Genomic DNA, 24,575 nt, shown 5'->3' with positions numbered 1-24,575 from the left:
CAGTAGTCTGTTTGTTTGTTTGTTTGTCTGTTCAAGGTTGGAGGCCAGATGTCCGAGGCTAGTGTCTCCCAACATTGCAGGGAAAATGTTCTGGGATACGGGACAGACATAGGCTGGTTAAGGTGGGCCTAAGTTAAATTCTACAGGAAATATTAGCTTTTATAGAGACCCAGATGCAATCTTCATCGACTGAAAGTGTGAAATATAGGGGACAATTTTATAGTTTTTCAGTGCTTAATAATAGTACATTTTCTGAGAGATGGGAAAGATGGGAGGGACAACATAAGGTGGAAAAGAAAGATGGGATGACAAGAGGAGGCAAAAGGGTGGGAAGAGGGGGGAAGATACCCAGGTTCAGCCAGGTACCCCTTTTATTTATAAATATATAAGTGGAATTGCCTGCCTGTCTATTTAAGGTTGTAGGCCAGAGGGGGTAGTTAATAGAGATGAGGAAGAAGGGGTGGGGAGATAGGAAGGGAGAGGGGGGAAAAAGAGAGAGAGGGGAAGGGGCAGGTAAAGGGGGACAGGTGGGCAGAATTGGGGGTGATGGGAGATGCACGCTATCCTAGGACAACCTGGGTTCTTGAAGTTACAGTATCTTGAGATGATTTCGGGGCTTAGTGCTCCCCGCGGCCCGATCCTCGACCAGTCTTTTTTTGTTACACATTTGTTTCCGCCTCTGCCGGAGATCGAACCCGGGACAACGAATCCCGAACGCTGATCACTCAGCCGTCAGACCCCTCAAGTTAAACTCCTCATAGTTTACTATTTTGTGAACAGAGACAACAGACACACACATGAATTGATAATGGTGTGGTTTGGTCGTCAGAGACACCTAGTGTAAGGACTCAGGCCTTGATGTTTTACCCTGACCACGAGTCAAGCTCAGAGCCCAGATGGTTTTGAACTGACTGCAATAACCACTACTGCTTAAATTTGAACTCTCTGTTTTATTTAATTTTGAATGTTTTGCTAATAATGTAGTTATCTTTTAAAGCTTTACTTTGTACTCACATCATATTCTAATTGTCATGCATAAATTCACAGGTGATGGTAAAGAGCCAGAAAAAGCTGTCCGTCTTGTTCAATTTTCACTTCCAGCAGAAGTTGATAGTACTCTGAAGAAGCTGAAGGAAGAGACACTCATTGAACTGGGCCTTAAAGAATTACCAAGTTCATCCTCTGTAGAAGGCAAAACTTCTAATGTTCTGTCAGACATAGGTAAGATCTTTAAGGATGTTATATGATTTTGTCATTCAGTATTGCTGATAAGAATACCTTCTATGTTTTCTTGTTACTCCTTTGACCATATTTGCCCCATCCCACCATCAAACAATCTCCTTGTTGTATCTGGAGAACACCTTTGTATACTATCTTAAAACTTTCAACACATGTACACTATTATGATACAAGGATGGTCCCTATTTCTGGGGAAGTCCCTCCAATGGCTCCCTGAAGCTATCATGCTGAGATTGCTCCATGTTAAAAGTCAGCTCCACATCAGTCACAGTTCTGAATATACTTGATTTTACCTGAGGGCCATTATCTCTCTAGTGGCTTCAAAGAGAACAGAAAGCTAGTGCCTTGTCAAAGATCCCCCCATTTGCCCTGGTGATTTTATCATGGTGGATTTTACAATTCAGCAGTGTTTTTGGCATTTGTGGCTTCGGCGAGTAAGCCGTTCCATGGGTCTATAACCCCATGAGTAAAAAGGCATTTTCTATTTTCTCTCCTACATTGTGGCTTGTTGAGCTTGAAACTGTTGCTCCATGTGTTTGTGTCACATCTGACCTTTTAAAGAAGTTGTCTGGATCAGTATCCTCCAAATTGCTCAATATTTTAAGTTTTGATGAGATTTGCCCTGTCAGTAAACTGTATTTGGTTGTCTGTGGTGTTGTTACCACAACCTTCTTCCTCTTAACACCTCCAGGATGACTGCTGCTGCTGCTGCTACCAGACATACTGTAGTCTTGGCAAAAAATTATCAAAGTTCCTTTGAAAACAAAAGTTACTTAAGAAATTGTTTTACTAATGGTACAACACTGTGGTATAACGCGAGGGGTCTAGGGCACGTGGAATGTTTAGCTTGACCAGGCCTGGATGAGTCTACTTGTGGCAGGCAGACACAGTATGTAGGCCACTGGGCAGAAAAAAGTATCTACATTTTAGAAGGAAACTACAGTTTCAGCGCTCTAATGGAAGGCCTGGAGCTCTCTTCTGGGTAACCGCGGCCTGCATTCATCACGTCGGCAGGTGGAGCACTCTACGGTTTTTGACATTATATGCATATACTCCTGTTGGGAATTCTATTACAAACACATTGATACCAAAATGAAAGACCTAGGACCAGAATTGAGGTGACCAAAGTGAAAAGAATGTACACATTTTATTGCTCTTACGCGCTCCCGGGTAACTCGCTCTCACTTTCTCTGTTTGCTGCGGGTGGTAAGCCAACCTTTTGGAGTTTATATGCATTTACGCCTCTAGATAATTCTATTGCGAACACATTGATACCAAATTTAATATCTTAGGACAAGAATTAAGGTGACAAAGTTGAAAAGAGTATACACTTTTCAGAATTACCGCAGTCTCCCTCGCCCTCCCGAGGCACGCCAATCCCCACCTGGGGTAGTGCGGCGCTCGCGGGCCCAAAGCGCGAAAGTGTTAAGAAATTGTTTCACTAATGATACAGCACTGTGGTATAACACGAGGGGTCTAGAGCACGTGGACTGTTCAGCTTGACCAGGCCTGGATGAGTCCACTTGGGGCAGGCAGGCACGTTATGTAGGCCACTGGGTTGAAAAAAAATCTCTACATTTTAGAAGGAAACTACAGTTTCAGCCTGTATACATAGTTTTTAAGAAATATGTATTTGTTATAATATTTGACAATATTTCTTTAGTTTTTACTGTAATGAATTGTTTTAACATAATTCTTGGTTATTGTATATAATACAGATCATAGTCTCTCATTCTCTCCACATTCTCCAAACAGTCCCTCCCGACTCTCCCAACACTCCCAACTTGTTGGTCCTCTTCCGGGCCTATTCATGGTTTTCGGCCCTGTCTCGTTCTTTTGTTCTTGTATCTTTTCTCCATGCTCGGTCTCTGCACTGTTCGTTTTCTTTCCATACTACTTGTCCGGGTTGTCGGTTTGAGCTACATGTAGCCCAATTGGGTTGCCGGTTGGTTCCTTGTCTTCATTACATACGCCGGCTATGTATGTCGCTGCTTTCTGCTTTTGGCTCCTGTTCTCATGCGCTGGGCTGTTTCTGCTCCTGCGCGCATCCCTCGAGTCACGAACTGTTTGGGCTACTTTTCTTGTCAAGTAGTCCTAGTTGGCATCTTCCCGCCACGCGGGTTGTGCACCGTGGGAGTTTGTTTTGGTCTGGGTGGTGTACACAAGGTCTGAGTGCTGGTGTTTTCCGTCTCTTTCTCTCAGGTGCTTTGCCTCTAGCTCCAGTCCATTCTTCAGTCATTCAACTAGGTGTGCTTGCTGGGATTGAGTTTTGGCTCTTTAGTCCTGCCCCTCTGTCACTCACCTGCCATTTACAGGGCCTCTGTGCTTGTCGTGCTTCCCTCGTTGTGTTTGCGGGGGTTGCGCTCTGGGTTTTTGGTGTCTCATGTCGTTCGGCTTGGGTCCAGCTTCCTGAGCCTGCTGGGCTCTATCCTATCTCTGTTGTATTTGCACTTGACTCTGTGTGTGGGGTCTGTCTCCACCACATCCCTTCCTCATTCATTCCATTTGTCTCCTACTTTGACGCTGGGATCCTTCTGTCATTTCTTTTGCTCATTGGGCATCTGTTCTGCCAGTGTCCCCTGATACGTGTGCCCCTTGCGTTTCTTGCTTTGTCTACACTCTCATTTCCTCTGTGGGTCTTGCTTGTGGTGGTGTTGTCCCCCCACTGGTTCTTCTGTCTCCCGTTGTCGTGTGGTTTCATTCCAGTTGTCTCCTCTTTACTCATACCTCTCGGTTCGGGTGCTGGTCTGGTGGCGTCCCTTGTACTTTTTTCGGGTTGGTCTTGTGTGACCTGACCTGTAACCTGACCAACGACTGTGTGTTGTTGGCGTGCCTTACGTTCCCGTTTGCTGCCTGCCTTTTGGCCTCCTTTTTCAGGTTTGGATTCTGGTTCCTGGCTTTCCCTGCCTGTTGGCTTTTTCCGCGTTTTGCGGTGTCCCTTCTTTCGTGTCTCAGTCTGGGCCGTGGTCTCCGGCCTCCTATTGTGCTCGCTGGCGTTGAGTTATTTTTTCTGTCTGGCAGACGTTCCGTCTCTTCCTTTGCCGGTTCGGGCTTCCAGCACTGCCTGTTTGGTGGTCGCACCCAAGATCTTCCCGCAGCTCCGCCTCTTCTACACCTCGTTTGGTCCATGGCAGGGCTGGTTCGGCTCTACCTGGGGTCCCGCCTTCTGTTGGTGGTAAGGTGGCTTTGTTGATGGGGCCCCACTTGTGTGCTTCTTCTTGGCGGCAGTGTGGAGTATTTTGGCGGTCCTTCCTTTTTTCCTTTTTGTCCCTTCTTAGGTAGCTGTGTTTTGTTGGCGTGGTCTTGTCCTTCTCTTGTGTGAGTTTGGGGCCATCATTTTGCCGCATACTGTTGTCTCGTTTCGTACGGCGCTGGCGGAGCCGCTTCCGCTTGCGTTCGGTGTTGATGTTACTTGTGCGCCGTTCCGCAAGCTGTCTAGTGCGGTTCACCTCCGGCCTGCTCATGCGCCGTCTGAGCCGTCTTGGTTGTTGGACTGGGTGCTCTTTTCTTCTCCTCGGTTTCTTGTAGCCCCTTCGGTTCCGGTTTGTTTCTCGGGGGCTCTTTTCCAGTTGGCATTAGCCTCTGTGGGTCGGGTTGGTGAGCTTCTTGCTCCCCTCCGGCGCTGGGGTTTCTGCTCACTTGGGTGGAGCGAACGTTTTGTTCCTCTGCAGCCTTCTCGTTTTTTGCGGGGGTGCATCATGTTTCGTGCCCAGTTGCGGCTCTCCGCCGTTATTGGCGCGCCACGGCTTCTGTGTCCGTGGACGCGCTTTGGGTTGATCCGGCTTCCTTTCTTCCCTATTTGCAAGTGCGGATCTCCCAGGTCGTCCGCAGGGTTATTAAGGCTGGCCAGCATGTGGTCTCTTCCCGTGCCATGACGTTCGCAAGTTTGCGGCTCTTGCTGCCGTTCTTTAGGACTATGTTTTGGGTGGACTTTCGGGTGTGGGGATTTTGGCGGTCGAACAGGGTCCTGGCTGCTCGTTATCTTGTTCACGTCCCTGGGCCCGGTTGGGCCTATTGTCGCTTTGGTCGGTGGATGCAGCCAGTTGTCTCAACTTCGGGTCGAGGAGTGAGCAGCGACCGCCACCCGGGTTCGTCCCTATTCTTCCTCCATGGGGAGTTAGCTCCGGGGAGCCTACGGGGCTCCCCCCCAGAAAGCCAGCGTTGAATGTAATGAAACGCCATTTTCTAGGTGAGACCCGGAGGCTCCCTGGCAACCCTCCCTCCCTCCCTCCCTCCTGGTCGGCAGTTTTTTTGCATGTTTTGACATCCAGCCTCAGAACTGATGGGTGGATCACCGGTATGAGAGGTCTGGGGCTCTCCCTTCCCCCTCCCGGGGAGAGGGGAGCTGCGCAAACAGCGGCGCGGTGACGTAACATCACACTTTACTGCCGCGCCGATCGTCCGCGCAGCCCTCCCCACCCCGAGAGGGGGAGGGGGGAGCCCCGGACCAACCGCGCCGGCTGCCAAGCTTCAGTTCGTAAGGTAATGTCAACCGGGATAGACGCTTCTCTGGCCTCAGTTTCCTAGGCGGTGTTTGCCTTGTGTGGCGTTCACTGCCGTGTGTTGTGTTGTGCGGTGGCCAGGAGTACCTCATCAGTGCCGGGGCTGCATGCGCTTAGCGGCTGACTTCCCTAAGTGCCCTGTGAGTACTGCCCTTGCGTAACAGGGTTATCTTCCCTGGGGCGTTCGGGAACCATTCCCGTAGAGGTTCTTGCTGCTCGGCATTTGCCTTGCCCTTGGGGCCAGCTGGGGCTTGGAACCCGGGGCCCTTGTTTGGCCCTGGGTAGGGATTGGTATTGTACTGGTTAGGGCGTCAAGGTGTTGCACAGCCTGCCACCTAAGCGGCAACCGGTTCCTGTTGCCTCTGGAGACGGTGTACTTTTGCGAGGGTTTTCTTTTGTTTTTATTTTCAATTGCCTGGTGGGGGTCTGCCCAGTGTGGCTATAGTTGCACTGGTAGTGTTTGGCAGCCCTCTGCTAGGCTCCCGTGATTGTACACGTCTCAGGGGTTTTCAGTGCTATCCCCTACCGGTTTAGCAACACCTTGCCCGGGCTTCCCGTAGCAGTCAGTCTACGGGCCCGGGAAACCCCTGTCTGGGCTCGGGGGACCATTGAATGTGTCTTCCGGGTTCCAACCCGTCTTGTACGGGATTGTTGGTTGTTGTGCCCTTGTCTCCGGGTGACAGTCGCCACTTTTACCTCCGTCATGCTGCCTGTTGGGTCACTATATAGTTGGGTCGTATATAGCGTAATAACACCACAAACAATATTGTTGGAGGAGAAATATTAGTGTGTCTGGCCTTGAGGGCGGCTGCCGATCAGCTGACTGTGTGAGTAGCTACATCTTTGTGCCTTTACTCACCATACAAGCTTAGATGTACAGTTATGGTGAACAAAACATGTAAATACGTGTATATAACGTCTGTGTATAGTGAATAAATGCAAAAACAGTATTGTGGGAGGAGAATGAGGGTGAGGGAGGGAGTGGCAGTAAGTGGCTCGCTGGTGTGTGGCGGTCACTCCTCGTTGCTTTTTGACTCACAAGACCAACTTAGTAGTTTGTTATGGTGAGCAAAACATGCAGATACTTATATATAACCTGTGCATATAGTGTAACAACAGCAAAACTATTTGTTTATTGTTTTATGAACATAATAATTGAATCACTAATATGCACATCATACTTTTGAGTACAGCGATGGTTCACACATTTTATTATATAAATATACCACAATTCACTGTATGGAATAATATTACTGCAAAAAAACTAAGAAAAAATCAATCAGAGACATTGAAATAATTAGGTAATAATATATTTGTGGCAACTGCCATCTGACAGCTCGGGCGGAGTAGACCTCGTCTGGCGAAGGCTCTGTCAATGCCCCTTTTTTGCCACACTTCCCTACCCTATTGCGGCTAAAATATGCCACCTACGTTTTTTTTTTTTTTTTTTCTGTGATCAGGGAACAAAAATTAACACTTCTATAAGACGAAAGAATTTTTGGGATTTTTTTTTTTTTTTTTTTTTTTTTTGCGCCTGTGGGTGTGAATTCCATTTGGGCCCCTAGCAGTTTGAGGGTTAATCAAGCGAAATCTCATCAATCGAGACAAATTTTCGCAGAGTGGCGAGCTCGTTATTCGAAATGCTTGTAGATTGAGGCACTCGTCATTCGAGGTTCCACTGTGTGTGTGTGTAATTACCTAAGTGTAGTTACAGGATGAGAGCTACGCTCGTGATGTCCCGTCTTCCCAGCACTCTTGGTCATATAACGCTTTGAAACTACTGACGGCCTTGGCCTCCACCACCTTCTCCCCTAACTTGTTCCAACTGTCTACCACTCTGTTTGCGAAAGTGAATTTTCTTATATATCTTCGGCATCTGTGTTTAGCTAGTTTAAATCTATGACCTCTTGTTCTTAAAGTTCCAGGTCTCAGGAAATCTTCCCTATCGATTTTATCAATTCCTGTTACTATTTTGTATGTAGTGATCATATCACCTCTTTTTCTTCTGTCATCTAGTTTTGGCATATTTAATGCCTCTAACCTCTCCTCGTAGCTCTTGCCCTTCAGTTCTGGGAGCCACTTAGTAGCATGTCTTTGCACCTTTTCCAGTTTGTTGATATGCTTCTTAAGATATGGGCACCACACAACCGCTGCATATTCTAGCTTTGGCCTAACAAAAGTCGTGAACAATTTCTTTAGTATATCGCCATCCATGTATTTAAAAGCAATTCTGAAGTGTGTGTGTGTGTAATAAATAAATAAATAAATTATATATATATATATATATATATGTATATATATATATATATATATATATATATTATATTATGATGGTGATGATGATGATGACCACCACCACCACCAAACCACAGCTCAGAAGATGGAGAAGCGACAACTGTTTGGTCCATCCTGGACCATTATCATGATAATAGTCCAGAACGGACCCAAACATCGTCTCTTCTCCATCTTCAAAGTTGTAGTTTGGTCATCATTTCCTCAGCCACGTTATTGTGACTCATCATCTGCATTAGATATAGATATTTATTCTAAAATGAAGACTCCAGCTGGCGATATTTGACTTAACGAAGACATCCATTTACTCTCCTGTTTCTCTAAGGTTTATCTTCTTTCCAGGTGCCAGGAGAGCTCATGTTCGGGCAAAAGCTTTGACTGCAGATACCAGTCAAGAATATCTACACAAGAGAGGAATAGTGAGTAACTTTGTATTTAAAGGAAAGATGGGAAGAAGAGTTTTAATAAAGAGAAGGCTTAGCAGACCTCGTGATGAAGAGCAAGACAATGAAGTTGTCAAGATAAATGATTTATCCGGTCCCGGTAAACGTAAGGTTTATAAAACTCTGGAGTCGTTAATGGAGAAGGAAGTGAGGGACTTCATGAGTCCACCCTCTCCCAGCATCCTTAGTATGCCATTGAAGCCTAGAGAAGAGACTGAAGAACCAGCTCATGATACTACTGGCAGTACAGAGGATTTAGATCACTTAAGAAGTGATGATGATGCAGATAATGAACTGGCAGCTGATGAAGAAGTTGTGGCTGATGAGGAACTAGAGGGAGATAATGAACTAAAGGCAGACAATGAACTTGCTGTTGATGGCCTTTCAGAGGAAAATGAAGTGCAAACTCTCATGAAAAATGAAACGAGCCCTCCTTCAAATACTGTTGAAAACATTGAGGAGGAATGGTTTAATACTGTACCTAAAGTAACACCGCGTCCTAAGCGTAGACGAGGACGGCCAAGGAAAACTGCTCTTTACAAGGCATTAAACAATTCTAAACGAAATGTTCCAATAAAAGAAAAATTGGCCCTTCTCTTTGGAAATAAAAAAGGAAAAGCCAAAGCATTACAGGAATTGTTAGAGGTAGGTTCATCAGAGCATGATTTACCTGCCATTAATGCTTCAAACAGCATTCAGGTAGATGCACCTATCATAGACCTGCCCTCCGAACAGACTAAGCTTATTTTGCAGGTGAAGCCCAATTGCCATGTTGATGAACACCTTAAAGTCACTAACTTGTGTGAGGCTCAAACAATGACCGACTGTGCAGATGCAATACAGTCAGGTATGATGCAGATTTATGAGTCTGTAAGTCTAGATGAGAGTTTTCTAGTTTTAGATGTACATTTTAATAAGACTGGAACCAATATTCTCAGAAAGATGAAATATAAAATAAAAAAGACTGTTTGGGAATCGATAAAAAAAGATGAACGTAAGATGAAATCCTTGAAGAAGAAATTACTCAAGTTTTTAACTCTTAGCGATGACAGTAGCCAAGCTGATATAAAAAGCCATGTTTCTGGTTGTGTCGCTGAAGGCGAGAGTGGGGAGAACAAGCTTTCTCAAGGTTTGTCTTCTCAGAATGAACACTTAAGGTATACATCTCCATCAAAGTATACCAAGAAAGTGAATGCACCAATCAACAGTAATGTACAAGAACAAGTTATTTCAGTTCCACCAAAACAAGCAGCAAAAAGAGCTTGGATTCCAAAGGCCGGTAAAAAAGCCAAGATAACAATGGTACCCATAAAGGTTGGTGGTGTGACCCATTACTTCCCTTCAACTCCTTATTTACCAGGAACTCCTAAGAGTAAAAAACCTACTGCTGAGCAAGAGAAAGTACAAACTACTCCATGTGTTAAAGTAACTTGTGAAGTGAATGATTATCAGATACGACATTCTAATTTTTCTGAAGACGCAAGGGCAGAGTCCCCAGACTTCATTTATGGTGACAACAAATTAATGTCTCCTCTACCTGAAAATGAGACCAGAGAAGAGTGCTATCCTGACTCTGTTGAATCAGTAATAATACATGTAGATGCTCCTATTCCAGGGATAGATGTTGAAATTAAAGATGATAAATATAACCAAGAAAGAGAGATGGAAAGTCCTGTAAAATTAAACAAAATGTTGATAAAGGGATCACCATCATCTCCAAGAAAGCAGCATCCTTGTAAGAGAGCTGTTGATCAAGTTTGTATCATAGAAGATCAAATTTCTAAAGTCTCTGACGATAACTCTCCTAATTCTCGGAGAACGATGACTAAAGAAATAAAGGATGCAATGTGTCATAAGGTTTTACAAAATAATACAATTGATTTATCTGAAGAGGAGAATTCAGTCCAGTTTGTGAATACGAGTGAAGGTAATTTTACAGACGTGAATTTGTCAGACATGTCAATGGACCAAAATTCAGACCAAGAAAATGAAATGTCTGAATCGATTGGAAAAGTACATTTCCAAGAGGATTTTTCACTTTCTCAGGTACCACTGAGTACATCATTTACTTTTAATCATAGTGATTCTGCACAACAGTCATTTGGTCAGGAAAATTATCCTCAGAGTGCTGTTGTAAAAGAAATGCAGCCACACCCTTTGCCCTGTACATCTGTAGGACCTATAAGCACACCAGGAATGATTGTACAATACCCTCCCCATTCTAGACAGATCCATATGTGTCAATCTTCAGTAGAAAATTCAAAGGTAGCTCTTTCTAATTCCCGAGTTGCTGTGTACTCATCTCCGACACCAGCAGTATTGCACATAAACAATCCTTTGTCTGCATCAAACCCAGTTTCTTCACAACATTTTGTTGTTTCAACGGATCAGGGTCATAGTTCCAGTGGTTTAGATTTTCATGGAGTACCTCATAGTTCACCAACAAGTATACTTCAGTCACCTGTCACTCCAAGAACCCTGGCTGCTACTGTTACTACTACCACGTCTGTTCCGGCTGTAAATGTAAACTATTCTAATAGCCCTCTGAGCTTGCTTACTTACCAGAGGGTGCCTGTTTACCCCGTAGAAGGTCAGCCAACTAGGTTCCTTGAGGACCAGCCAACACACCAGCCTGGGTTAGAAATTTCACCTGGATGCTTAGAGGGGCTAACATATACACCGTTGAGAAGTTCTTCGAGAATACAAACGACACCATCACCTATTAGTTCCGTAACTTATGCGTCCCATCCAAATGTTGGGGAATGTAACGTGGTGAGGGTTAAAATTAATGATAATTTTGTATATTTGCCTGTAGACAAGGTGTTGTCTAACACTATGAGCATCAACAGCAACCCGGAATTGGCTCACGGAAATGTAAGTTCAGCGGTGATGCCAGTGGAAATATGCAGTGCTTCTATTGTTTCAGAGAATGTGGAAGACAGAGACTTGGGTGTTCAAGAACTTAATAGTGGTTCACCAAGCAAAGACAATTTTAAAAATTATAAGAACAGTGAGAAAATCCAAGATGCAAATTTGTCTCCAACAAGCATATTACCCGATCGTCATTCTATTCTCATGTCTCCCACGGAAACGGTACCTGATTATAACATAAAGACGGAAGATGTTAAATTGTTTGATTCAGATTCAGTGGCTACCACCAGTGAAGCATATGCAAGCAGTTTGACACATTTTAAACCCAAAACACCCCAAGTGTGTTCCTTTCTTTTCTCCCCTAAGTACAAAGCTTTGTCTGCAATGAGAGAGACAATAGGACTAGCAACAGGCACTCCAGTTAAAAAGGAAAAGCCTCGTGTGCCATTCTTTCTCAAGCAATCGTTGGTACCTAAAAAGAGAAAATTAAGTTAATTTTTTGTGCAGTCCTCTTCCCCCCCCCCCCACCCCCCTCCAGTAAATTTGTCTTAGCATTTTGAAGTAAAAGGGATGCTAAACATGATTTTTATGCCCAAAAACTAGTAAACCATAACAATTGGTTTGTACTGTATTTAAAGCTGTGTACAAAATATTGATGACTTTAGGTTACGATATACATAAAGTGTACTAAATAAAAAATAGTTATATTGTATATATTTTTCACAAATAATATACTATAATTAAGGAATTCATGGTACAGAATTTGTTAAAAAAATTGATTGTCATTTTTAGCCACCAAAAATGTTTGTTTACAACATTATCGAGAGGCGAGTGTTGCCGTTTCACACGTAAACATTTGGTGCTGTCGTGGTTATTACTGTGGAACTTTGGTCGAATGGATTCGTTCAATTTGGACCCCGCCAATTTCAGAGAGATAGTACTAACAACAGTTATGATATTCCATATCTTCTATCATTTTGTTTACATGAATTTTTGTTTTTAGTGTCTCCCCCTCATTGGCTCTTCAGAGCTTGGGCACTCAAAAGACCAACACATCAGGATTTTAAAGATTCCAGACAATGACACAGGTCAGAAAAACTGAAAATGCTTGTAGAGAAATACAGTACAAAACATATGCATCAGACAACTTCAAAACCAATATCAGTATTAAAAAAAAAAAAAATTTGCACCAATATCATATAGAGTATATTGGTGCAAACATATATCAGACAACCTCAAAACTATCTCAAAATGACATCACGTTCTTTTCCTCATTTTACTGGCCTGTTTTCCTGCTTTCTCATGGGTTCTTGAGGTGGTTGGATCAGGCTCAAGTGTGATGGTGGAGGCCTCGACAGACTCCTCCTTACTTGAGGTTATCTTGAGATGATTTCGGGGCTTTAGTCTCCCCGCGGCCCGGTCCTCGACCAGGCCTCCACCCCCAGGAAGCAGCCCGTGACAGCTGACTAACACTCAGGTACCTATTTTACTGCTAGGTAACAGGGGCATAGGGTGAAAGAAACTCTGCCCATTGGCGCCCGGGATCGAACCCGGGACCACAGGATCACAAGTCCAGCGTGCTGTCCACTCGGCTGACCGGCTCCCTCGACCGTGTTACTTATCAGTGAACACGGGGGAGTAAGATCTAACTCCTTTATGCCCCACCTCTAGCCATTTATACCTGAAATGCTAATTACCTTTTTCAACAATAATGTTTACATAATATTGTTTCTAAAAGTTGTGGATGGAATTGACTTCAACCATCCTCTTCCTTTAATGCATTCCACTAGCTGACCACTTGTACAGGTAATGAGAACATTCATTAGATCTCTTCGACTTAATTACATGTCTAACTTCCACTGATATCCTCCTTGTACCACCTTTTGAATTAAAATTGGCTTCGTTTATCCACTTTATATATCCCCATCAGGATCTTGTATGTAGTGATCATATCCCCTCTATTTCTTCTCTAAGGTTGTGAGGGTGAGTTCCCTCAACCTGTCCTTATAACTGAGGTCTTGTAATTCTGGTACTAATCTAGTTGTAAGCCTCTGAACTTTCTTAAGCTTCTGTTTATACTTCACAACGTGTGGGTTCCATGCTGGTGTTGCATACTCAAGTAATGGGCTCACATAGGCAGTGTGCATGGACTTTGAAAACGAATACACACTGAGATCACACTAACGTGATGAATCAAATGAACAAATCCACAAGGGCCGTGACGAGGATTCGAACCTGTGTCCGGGAGCATCCCTGACACTGCCTTAATCGACTGAGCTACGACAGGGTTAAAAAGAGTTGAAACCGAAGTTCTACTGAACTTACTGGATCCCGTAGCCTCTCCGAGGCACAAACCAGGATTTTACACAACTCCCTCCATGCACCCGAGCTATGTCAATAGGCCGTTCGAATCCTCGTCACGGCCCTTGTGGATTTGCTCATTTGATGCATCACGTTAGTGTGATCTCTGTGTGTAATGATGTAAGGGCGAAGAGGGAGAACGGCCTATTGACATAGCTCGGGTGCAGGGGAAAGTTATGTAAAATCCTGGTTTGTGCCTTGGAGAGGCTACGGGATCCAGTAAGTTCATTTGATCCAGTAAGTTTGTTCATTTGAAAGCCAACTTGTTTAGATTTTTATATGACATTCTTGTGTGTGCTAACTCCCATATGCTGTAATGGGAGTTACAGCATAGTTACAGCAAATTGTAGAAGAGTGCTGCTATTTGTTGGTGGGAGGAGGAAACAGTAAGGTGATAGTCATTTTTGGATAGTTTTGAGTTTTTGTTTTATATTTGTGTATACCAAGCATTTCTTTTACATGAGCATTTTGAGTCTTTATAACCCTTTTAAGTCATTTTAGAAGGGATATTTCATTATTTGGAGTCATTGGACTCCACCTTCCCTGCCTCTCCAAATGGGCAGAATTCTAGAACCTGCTCCCAGTAGGTAGTGTGATGGGCACAGATGCCCAGTGTGTTGGTTTTGCCCCTCGGGTACTAGCCATTGAGGGCTTGCAGAAAAGGGCCATTTCATAATACTTGATATTTTATTTTATTATTGCAATCAGGAAAGTCTCTGTGGCACAGTGGTAAGACACTCGCCTAGCACTTTGCGAGCGCTTTGGCCTGGGTAGTATACTGGCCGGGAAAGATTGACCGGGCGCCAATCCTTAACTGTAACATCTGTTCACCCAGCAGTGAATGGGTATCTGGTTGTTAAACGATTTGGCGGGTCGTATTCCAGAGAAAATTAGGATTAAGGACTTGCCCGAAACACTGTGCGTGCTGGTGGCTTTACAAGAATGTCAGAACAATTGTATATATGAATAAATCAAGAAAAAAAGCACCATTTGTACATAATTTGATGCATGAAATCATTCATATAATTTATATATACCATAATATATATTTAGCCATTGGATTTTGTTCCATAACGAAGTAATTATGCTCATTCACTGTTTTTATTCTGTACTTGATTTATTGATCAGAATGGCCCATTCTGCTGCATGTGGAGACCTGCAAAGGCAGAGTTCATTTGACCAGAGTCCCATGGTATTAATTTTTTTTAATGAGTACAACATTTTTGTTCTGTCATGAAATTGGAATATTTTTGAAGATAAATGTAAACCATGACACTTAGCAAGGCGAACCTTCATTCAGTACTGTGTATCTCTAGTGCAAGTATTATCAAGTCTGGGAAGGTTATGCACTTGCAGCCTCACAACACATGAGCAGTGCATTAATGAATTAACTAATGACATTTTCATTTGCCATGTACATTGAAACCTCTTTAATTAAATGGTCAGTTTTCCCATCGAGAATCTTTATTACCCTTATGCTGTATAGGTTTTAAGATCTATATTGGATTATGAAAGGACCTTTGGCTAAAGGTCCAAAGCTACAGGACCTTTGTGAGCAAGCAATGATTTCATTTGTCAGTAAAATCAAATATCTGTTTTTATTAAGCAGGTTCGCTTCCTCTCACTTCACCTTCCATCTTCTGTTTTACTAACTCTCTTTCTCACTTTTTTTCCCTCCTCTCCTTGACTTGACGAGGATCCAGGACGGACTGAAACGTTGTCATTTTATATCTCGTGAGGATTGGGTTATTTGTCTCAGCCATGCTATTCTGACTTATTCTCTACATAATACATACAGCATCTTTATTGTGTTGATGTATATTGAATACTAATTCTTGGGTTACAGTATTGGGTTATTAAAAGTCAGTGTGGGTATGTATTACAGGCTATGTATACACAAATTGGGAGTTGTGTGTACTACTGAACAATGTGAACCAATAACAGGGATGCAGGTTTTATCCCACTACATAACTTCAACATTTTCTTAACTATTCCTTAGTAAAAGGAAAGGGAAAAAACAAAATGAGAAATGGAGTCTTTCACCAATTGATTTTTGATTGTTGCTGCCGAAGGCAGCTAGTTTATTGTGTACCCCATACTTATCCTGTGAGTGGTAGCACAAAAGCATTACAGAGGGCACAAAAGGTCTTTATCAGACCTCATCTTAGATTATTACATAAACAATTTCATCAATCCTTCACACCTTATAGTTACAATGTCAGCTAGTTACAGAGAAAGTGCTATTACAAGAGCTACATATTTACAGTAAGTCATCATACATTAATGGTAGGTCTTATCGCTAATACATAATAGTTTGACCAATGGGGATATTACAGAGTCATGGGGGAGCTTCTGTTTATTATTAGTCCTCACAATACACTACTTGTTTCTGAATCTCATATGTCGTTCATCTACTGGAAGCGAAATGTGGGTACAGTGCAAGGATTTCAGGTAATTTATCTATGGTAATAAGATAGGTTGCCATATCATACAGAGTGAGCTTAGATTTATCTCTAAAAGGCTCAATTTTACTACAATTCAAGATATAGTGTTCGAGTGTGTGTCCCTGTCTATGTCCACACACTTTACACTTTACTTCATCTAGATCCCTATACAAGCCGAACTGTCAAGAGATACTTGTAGCCAAGTCTTATACGAGCTGTGACAACATCTGTTAGTCTACTGACTTTGTTACTTGCCCCATACACATGTTTTACTTCACACATTTCATTGTGATGAACAATGGACCTGCTAGTTCCAGTTTGCACTGTTCTACTTAATTCAAATTCATCCAGGAGTTCTCGTCTAATGACACTTTTAAGGGACCTATTTGATAACTCAAGATTCCGTTCAATACTGTCTTTATTTACTGCAGCCTTAGCAAGGGCGTCAACTTTGTCATGTTCCTGCATGCCAATGTGAGAAGGAATCCACAACATTTTTATATTTATCCTCTTGCTAAGTATTCTTATATATCTACGTCTAGCTTCCAAGACAAGCACGTTATTACTTTATTGCAAACTGGTGAGGAAAGGGAGTCAGAAATAATTAAGCTGTCTACTTCAGTGTTGTCAATAATTTTGAGTGCTACCAGTATCGCTACCAACTCTGCTTGCATTGTGGACGCCCAGTTACTAATTCCGATATTTCTTTGAATTGTGCTGTCATCGGGCTGATGAGCAATAACAGCACTTCCTGCCCTCCCTGTAGTTGTATTGAGTGATCCGTCAGTGTATATGGTCTGTGCAATGTTGTTTTCAGCTTGTATATTGTGAATATGTTGTATGGTGCTTAATTTAGCAGCAAGCTGAGCATGAGGGTTGTTTGTGATTAGTTTCTTGATGGTGTATGCAGGGGTCAGGATGTCAAAAGATACTATATGCCAGGGTGGAAGGAAGTGCTGTACTCTTTCATCTGTATATACATCGTGCAGTCCCATCATTTTAATATGAGTGGCTGTTCTTTGAATCCATTTAGACTCGCTAGTTCCATTTCGTATGTGTTCTAACAGTGCAACTGACACAATGTTGTTTTTGTTATCACGCAGCAGCTTTAGTCCCATCATAAGATTAATTTCAAATATTCTATCTCTAATGCTAAGTATATTTAATTCTTTCCGCATGTTGAGAACTTTGGTAGTTATAAGACAGCCAAGTATAATTCCGAGTGATTCAATTTGCATTTTTTCCAGTCTATCAATACTTTTGCCATTTTGCAGGACCAAAGCTGGTGCATGATAGTCTATCAGAGACCTTATATACGCTAAATACATCATTCTTGCTATTCTAATACTGTATTAACACCATATTTCGAGCTGTACCCCACTACAGTTCTGAGAGCCTTAAGTCTGTCTCTACATTGTTGATGTAACTTATTGACTGCAGTTGAGGTACTTTCAAATACCTTGGTGTGTCTGTCTTTCACCAAGAGACATTAATTTCTAGCATTAACAGAAATGAATGGTTTTAGAATACATTTGAGTAAATTTAAAGTTATTGTAATTTTGTATCTTGGAAGTTATGAGTTGTGGGGGGCCCACAATCAATTAATAAGAAAATTTTAGGCAAGTTGTAATGTGTAGCTAATGTATCATTGCTTGTGTGACAAAATGTACATTAGTTACTATGTTGTTTTCTCGGGGGAGCCCCATCGACTCCCTGGAGCTATACAGGCTGATATGCTAATGTCAGACTTTGGCATCAGTCATGTGTATGAAGTTCTATGGGCCTACCGGGGACCACGAGCCAGAACCTTGCCCCCCTCAGAGAGGCAAGGGGGAACAATGGCCTATAGAAACCCCCGTGTGGTTGGAAGCATTCTATGTCTGCAATAACCGGATCGGGTACCCAGAAAGGTAAGCGTCCCAAAACAAACCCCTATTCTGGTTAAAATTGCTACCTAACATCGAACTAGTGGATAGAACTCCCCAAAAAGATACGATCAAACTAGCGTGACGTCACACGTCACCGTGCCACTGTCTGCACAGCTGCCCACTCCCGGGAGAGGGAAAGGGGAGCCCCAGACCCCATGCCAGCAATCCACACCCCAGTTCTTCGGTTGATGCTAAAGGCTGAGGTCATATGCTCTGGCTCCAGTGGTTGTTTCAGCACTGTACCTAGAGTGTGGTGTCTGTCTTCTAGGTGGTGTGTGAGCCGGGAGTGAGTCTTCAGTACTCGGGCTGCATGCGCTTAAGGTTCCCTTCCCTAGGTGCCCTGTAAGTACTGCCCTTGGGGCTTGGGGTTATCTTCCACAAGTGCCTTGGGTCCTGCTTCTGCTAGACCGTTTACTGCTTGGTTTTCGGCCGCCCTTTGTGTGATAGGGGGTTCTGTCTCCATTGTTCAGCTTAGGGTAAGGGGCAGTTTGCACTGGTAGGGGCGCAGGATACTGCGCAGCTTGTTTTCACCAATCATAGCGGCCGGCTCTGTTCCGCCTGGGTACACTGTACTCTTGCGGGGTTTTCTTTTTCTTTTTGTTTGTCTACCTGGTTGGGGGGTCTGTTTTTGGTTCTTTCCCCCCTTTTATACTGAGTTCTCTTCCTTCTTGTGGTGGCTCCCCCTGCTAGGTCCCCATGAGTGTACATGTCCCGGGGGTTCAGTTCTTAGAAAGTTGTTTGGTAGACGTGGGCGCTGGTTTGCAGTACCCTGCCTGGGATTACCTGAGCGCGAGTCTTTTTATAGTAAACGCTCAGGACCCTGGGGAAACCCCTAGGGGGAGCGTTGGTCCGATGGATGTGGCCCAGGAGTCCCCCCCTCGCTTTGTGCGAGTTCGAGGGTTACTTTGTCCTCTTGTCTCTGGGTGACTCGGTTTTGCCTCCGTCTGCTGCCTGTGGCATCAGTGACACCTTCGGCCCCGAGTCCTGTGAGTTTTGTTGCTTGTTTGTGACTCGGTTACCCGGTCTTATGCTGACTTTGTGGGTGCAGGCGTTGGGTGTTGCACTTTGGGTTTCGGTGGCAACGCGCTAAGTTTTTTGCTCCCCAGAAGCCCTGAGGCTGCCTCGTTTTGGCTGGTAGTCTTGTCGAGTCCTCATCCCCCTTCCTCCCTCCATCCAGGTCCTTCCCGTCTGTGGGTTCGGGGTCGGGGCGGGGTTTCCATGGTTTTGAGACTCGTTTGGTCTCAGGGAATTTCCCTTCTGGGGTAGCGACGGGGGCATTCGAGCCTGTTTCTCCAGCCGTGTTGCAAGAGTCTGCCAGTGGGCTCCCTTCCTTTGTGCTTTTCACGTCTGCCCCAGTTTTTTTCTTGAGGCTGGGGCTTTGGGGGGACGGCTATGGGGCCGGGGCCTACCGTGTGGGTTCCCGAGGCTGACTTGGGGGGCCCTCGGGCCCCGTTGGACCCCGCCGGGGTTTTTTCTACCCTCTGGGCGGGGCTTGTCATTGCACAGAGTGTGGTTTTCCTTCCCCACACTCAAAAAACAAAAAATACAAATATTCATTCAGGTAAAGTACATACATACAAGGTAAGATACAAAAGTTGATGGATTTATAGATAGAGCTAGTACATACAATGCCTAAAGCCACTATTACGCAAAGCGTTTCAGGCAGGAAAAACACTAAGACTAAAACTTAATACTAAATGAGATTAAAGTATAAATTGTGTTGAGAAAAAATAAGAAAAAAAATAAAAAAAGGGGGGGGGGAACATGCCAGAAAAAAAAAAATACAATTTGGTCAACAAACATCATTGTTTAAAATCGTAGACATGGGTTGACATTTTGGGGATGAGGTAGGTTACATTGAGTTAATTAGGTAGTACAGTACTTAGTTTTTATCTTAAACTGGTTGGGAGAGGTACAGTCTCTAACATAATTGGGAAGGTCATTCCACATTCGAGGTCCCTTGATTTGTAAAACATTTCTAGTTTGACTAAGTCGTACTCTTGGAATATCAAATAGGTATTTGTTTCTGGTGTGGTGCTCATGGGATCTGTTACAACCTTCTAGGAAGCTTTTAAGGTCAGGATTGACATTACAGTTCAGCATTTTATATATATAAAATACACATGAGAGGATGTGCAGTGACTTAATATCCAACATATTCAGAGATTTGAGAAGGGGTACCGAGTGATGTCTGGGGCCAGAGTTGGATATTGTCCTAATAGCAGCTTTGTGTTGAGTAATTAGAGGACGTAAATGATTTTGGGTAGTAGAACCCCAAGCACAAATTCCATAATTGAGATAAGGATAGATGAGGGAGTAATAGAGAGTCACCAGGGCAGGGCAAGGTACATAATATCTGATCTTAGAAAGAATGCCAACAGTTTTTTAAACTTTTTTGATGTATTTAGAATGTGTCCCTGGAAATTCAGCTTGCCATCTACTTTGTTACAAATTTGGGTATTGTTAATCCTGAGATTTATTTGATTTGAGGATTTATTGCCAAACAAAATATAGAGAGTTTTGTCAATATTAAGGGTGAGTTTGTTGGCAGTTAGCCAGTGATGGACTTTATTTAGCTCAGTATTCACTGTGACAGAGCAAGGGGGTCAGGACTGGAGTAAATGGAGGTCGTGTCATCAGCAAATAGAATTGGTTTGAGGTGTTGGGAGGCATTTGGGAGGTCATTAATGTAGATGAGAAAGAGGAGAGAGCCAAGTATGCTGCCCAGGAGAACACCAATGTTGATGGGTAGGGTGTTTTCCAGGGACACATTCTAAATACATCAAAAAATGTTTCAAAAACTGTTGGCATTCTCCACACGAGTTGTTGGGCGTCGGCCCCTCTCTGGGCTTGGTTCCTTGTCCCTTAAGCCCATTGGTTTCGTTCTGTCGGTGAGTGCTCTTCTCCGTTATTCCCTCCTTTTTCTTGGGACGTGACTTCTCTGTCATGTTCCCCTCTTCTTGGGGTTCTGCATGACTTTTGGTCTCAGGTGCGACTGGGCCTGTCTATGCCTTCGTCATTTGTACTTGCTTGTGTGTTCTCAAAGATTCAGGATGGTTTTTGCTCCTTCCCGTATTGTTGGAACGTCTGTCGTCTTTCGGTGAGGCTTCCCTCTGGTCCTTTCTAGGGCTTGTTGGTCCTCTTCTGTGTTTCCTCTTGGTTTTCTACCGTCTCGTTTTTTTGTTCATGTATCTTCTCTCCATGCTGTCTCGGCACTGCTCATTTTCCTTCCATACTCCTGGTCAGGGATGCCAGGTTGGGCTGCTTGTGGCCCGGTTGGGCTACTTGTCACCCAGTTGGGCTCTTGGTAGCCCGGTTGGGTTCCAGTTCGGTTTATTGTTTTCATTAACCGAGCTGGCTATATGTGTCGTTGCTTACTCCTTTTTGGCTTCTGTTCCTGTGCGTTGGGCTGTTTCTTCTCTTAAGCGAATCACTTGGGATACAAATTGTTGGGCTACTTTAGTGTCCTGCGCATGCCCAGTGGGAGTTTGTTTTGGTTCGGGCGGTCTGCACAAGTGCTGGTGCTCTCCATCCATTTTCTCTCCGGTGCTTTGCCTCTCGCTCTTCTCATTCTCCAGTCCGTGCCCCGTTGCTCCTGGGGATGTTCTGGAGTGCCACTATTGGGTGGACGCCGGGTTTTCCCTGCGTTTTGGGTGGGGGGTGCCTCCTTCGCCTCTCCCCTCCTCTTCCCCTGCATGAGCGGCTCTGGCCTGCTTCCGTGGGTGGTGCTCCCGTTTTTCTGGGCTCCAGGTGCATGATACCCTCACCGCCTCTGGCAGTTCCAACCTAGTAACATTGTCGTGACCCTTCCGTGCATATGTTCTGTAGGCGAGTTTATGAGGTCTGGCGTCTCCTTAGTCCGGCACTGGTTCGTTTTGGGGGTACGAATGAGAGTACATACATACATGAGAACATGGAACATACAAAGAGGGGTGCCTGCAGCGGGCTTATTGGCCCATACGTGGTGGCTCTTGTTCCTCCTTGCTTCCGATTCGAACGTCAGAACACAGGTGACTGCAGGAGGCCTCTTGGCCCATACGAGGCGGCTCCTGACTATGCTCATCCAGTCCCTCTCCTACGCATGTCCACCCATGCTTGCATTTTGGGGCCCTGCCTCCACCGTGTTCCAGGGTACAAAGGTGGAGGTGCCTGATATGTGGTACATGTTCCTGTGTTCAAGGGTGTTGTGTGGTGACGTTTTGCTGCGCTGTGGTACTGCAGTTGTGTGTTGGGGTATGGTTGTGGCGTTTTGTTCGGCCCTTCCGTGCTTCTTCCTGGGGCCTTCATTGTTTGGGTTCTTTGTTCCCATGATTTTCTGGGTCCCTCATTCCTTGCCGGTCTTGCTGTTGCAGGCTTCGCTTTTCCATGTACATTGAATTCTCTGTACTCCCCTAGCTGTCCTCACCTAGTTGTGCTTGCTGGGGATGAGCTTTGGCTCTTAATCCCGCCTCTCACCTGTCATTCGACTTCTGTACAGGTTCTTGAGCTTTCTAGGCTATCTTCTCTGCACTTGACGCTGGGTGTGGGGTTGGCCCCCGACACTTCCCTTCCTCATGCGTTCCTTTTGTCTCCTACAGACACTGGTGTGCCTCTTCTCTTTTCTACGGCCCATTTGGGCGTTCGGTTCCACATGTTTCCCCTGTTACGTGCGCCCCATGTGTTCCTTGGCTTGTTTTACTCTACCCTGTCGTTTCCTCTGAGGATTTTGCTTGTGGTGGTCATGTCTCCTCTGGATCTTCTGTCTCCCGAGGACGTGTTGGGACATGTCCAGCGGCTTTTGGTGTTGGTCCGGTCCCTTCGTTCCTGTTTGTTGCCCATCTTCTTTCCTCAGCTTCCTTTTGTCCTACACGTTGTATGTTTTGTTTGTGCCTTTTGGCTCTCCTACTGCCTGGTTTTGATTCTGGTTCCTGGCTTTCCTGACCTGTTGGCGTTTCCGGAGTCTCGCGGTTTCCCTTCTCCGGAGTCTGTCGGGGTCTTGGTCTCCAACCTCCTGGCGGCTCGCTGGCATTGGGATGTTTTTCGGTATAGCAGACGTTCCATCTCCTTTGCCGGCTCGCATTTCCAGCTCTGCCCGCTCAATGGTCGCACCTGGGGTCTTCCCAGGGTTCCACCTCTTCCTCGGCTCGTTCGGCTCTGCCTCGAGTCCCGCCTTCTGTTGGTGGCCAGGTGGCTTCGTTGCTGGTGTCCCACCTGCGTGCTTCTTGGCGGCGGTGTGGGTTTTTTTTGGCGGTCCTTCCTTTTCCTTCTGACCTTTCTTAGGTGGCTGTGTTTTGTTGGTGTTGTCTTGTTCCTCTCTTGTGGAGGTTCGGGGCCATCATTTTGCCACATTTTGTCGCCTCGTGTCATGCGGCGCTGGTGGAGCTGTTTTCGCTTGCGTTTGGTATTGATGTTACTTCTAAGCCGTTCCGCAAGCTGTCTCGTGCGTTGTTTCACCTCCGGCCTGCTCATGCGCCGCCTGTGCCATCCTGGTCTTTGGGCAGAGTGCTCTTTTCTTTCTTCTCTTCGGTTTATGGTGGGCCCTTCTGTTCTGGTTTTCTGCTCCTTTGGTCAGGGTGGTAGGTTTGTTCGTCTCCAGCCGTCTACTTCTTGTCTGACAAAGATTGCGACTGCTGTTTTCTAGAGGGGTCCTTGGGTTTTTGATGCATGGTTGATTAGGCCAGGGGTGCATCATGTTTTATGGCCCGTGGCAGTTCTCCACCGTTTTTTGTGCACCTCAGCTTCTGTGTCCATGGACGCGTCTTGGATTGCTCCGGTTTCCCTTCTTCCCTGTCTGCAGGTGCGGGTTTCCCAGGTCGTCTGCAAGGTTCTTACGGCTAGCCAGCCTGCGGTCTATCCCCCGTGCTCGTGACATTCGTACGTTCGCGACTCTTGCTGCCGTTTTTGGCAACGTGGCCTGGTTTGACATTCGGGCGTGTGGTTTTTGGCGGTCGAACAGGGTCCTGGTTGCTCGTAGTCTCATACTCATTCCTGGGCCTGGTCGGGCCTGTGTCGCCTTGGGTCGGCGGTTCCAGCCGACCCAAGTCGGCTGCAGTCTTGATTTAGAGTTGCGGAGCGTGCAGCGACTGCCTCCCGGATGTGTCCCTCTACTTTCCTCTGTGGGTAGTTAGAACACCAACGTTGAATGTAATGAAACGCCATTTTCTGGGTGAGACCCGGAGGCTCCCCGGCATCCCTCCCTCCGGTCAGCGGTTTTCGCGTTTTCTTCACATCCAGCCTCAGAACTGAGGTGTGGATTACCGGCATGGGGGTTTGGGGCTCCTCCTACCCCCTCCCGGGGAGGGAGGAGCTGCGCAGACAGCGGTGCGGTGACGTGTGACGTCATGCTAGTTTGCTCTTATCTTTGAGGGGAGTTCTGTCCTCTAGTTCGATGTTAGGTAGCAATTTTAACCAGAATAGGGGTTTGTTTTGGGACGCTTACCTTTCTGGGTGCCCGATCCGGTTGATGACAAACATAGAATGCTTCCAACCACACGGGGGTTTCTATAAGCCATTGCT

General features: G+C 45.1%; 1 protein-coding gene across 5 annotated transcripts in view; it reads left to right on the top strand.

Annotated features, from left to right (window-relative positions):
- The window catches only part of Pbp45 (proximal sequence element A Pbp45), a 98,778-nt gene extending 83,616 nt beyond the window's left edge, over nt 1–15,162 (top strand). For all 5 annotated transcript variants that reach the window (XM_069301489.1, XM_069301486.1, XM_069301488.1 and 2 more), the window contains exons 7-8: nt 1,048–1,221; nt 8,376–15,162. In XM_069301489.1, coding sequence (XP_069157590.1) covers nt 1,048–1,221; nt 8,376–11,842 — 3,641 coding nt within the window. In that variant the 3' untranslated portion in view covers nt 11,843–15,162. The remainder of the gene's footprint in view (nt 1–1,047; nt 1,222–8,375) is intronic.
- Nucleotides 15,163–24,575: the final 9,413 nt, after the last annotated feature.

The sequence above is a fragment of the Procambarus clarkii genome, chromosome 45 (genome assembly GCF_040958095.1).
Source record: "Procambarus clarkii isolate CNS0578487 chromosome 45, FALCON_Pclarkii_2.0, whole genome shotgun sequence".
In the NCBI taxonomy this organism is placed as follows: domain Eukaryota; kingdom Metazoa; phylum Arthropoda; class Malacostraca; order Decapoda; family Cambaridae; genus Procambarus; species Procambarus clarkii.
This window is presented reverse-complemented; position numbering and strand designations above follow the sequence as displayed.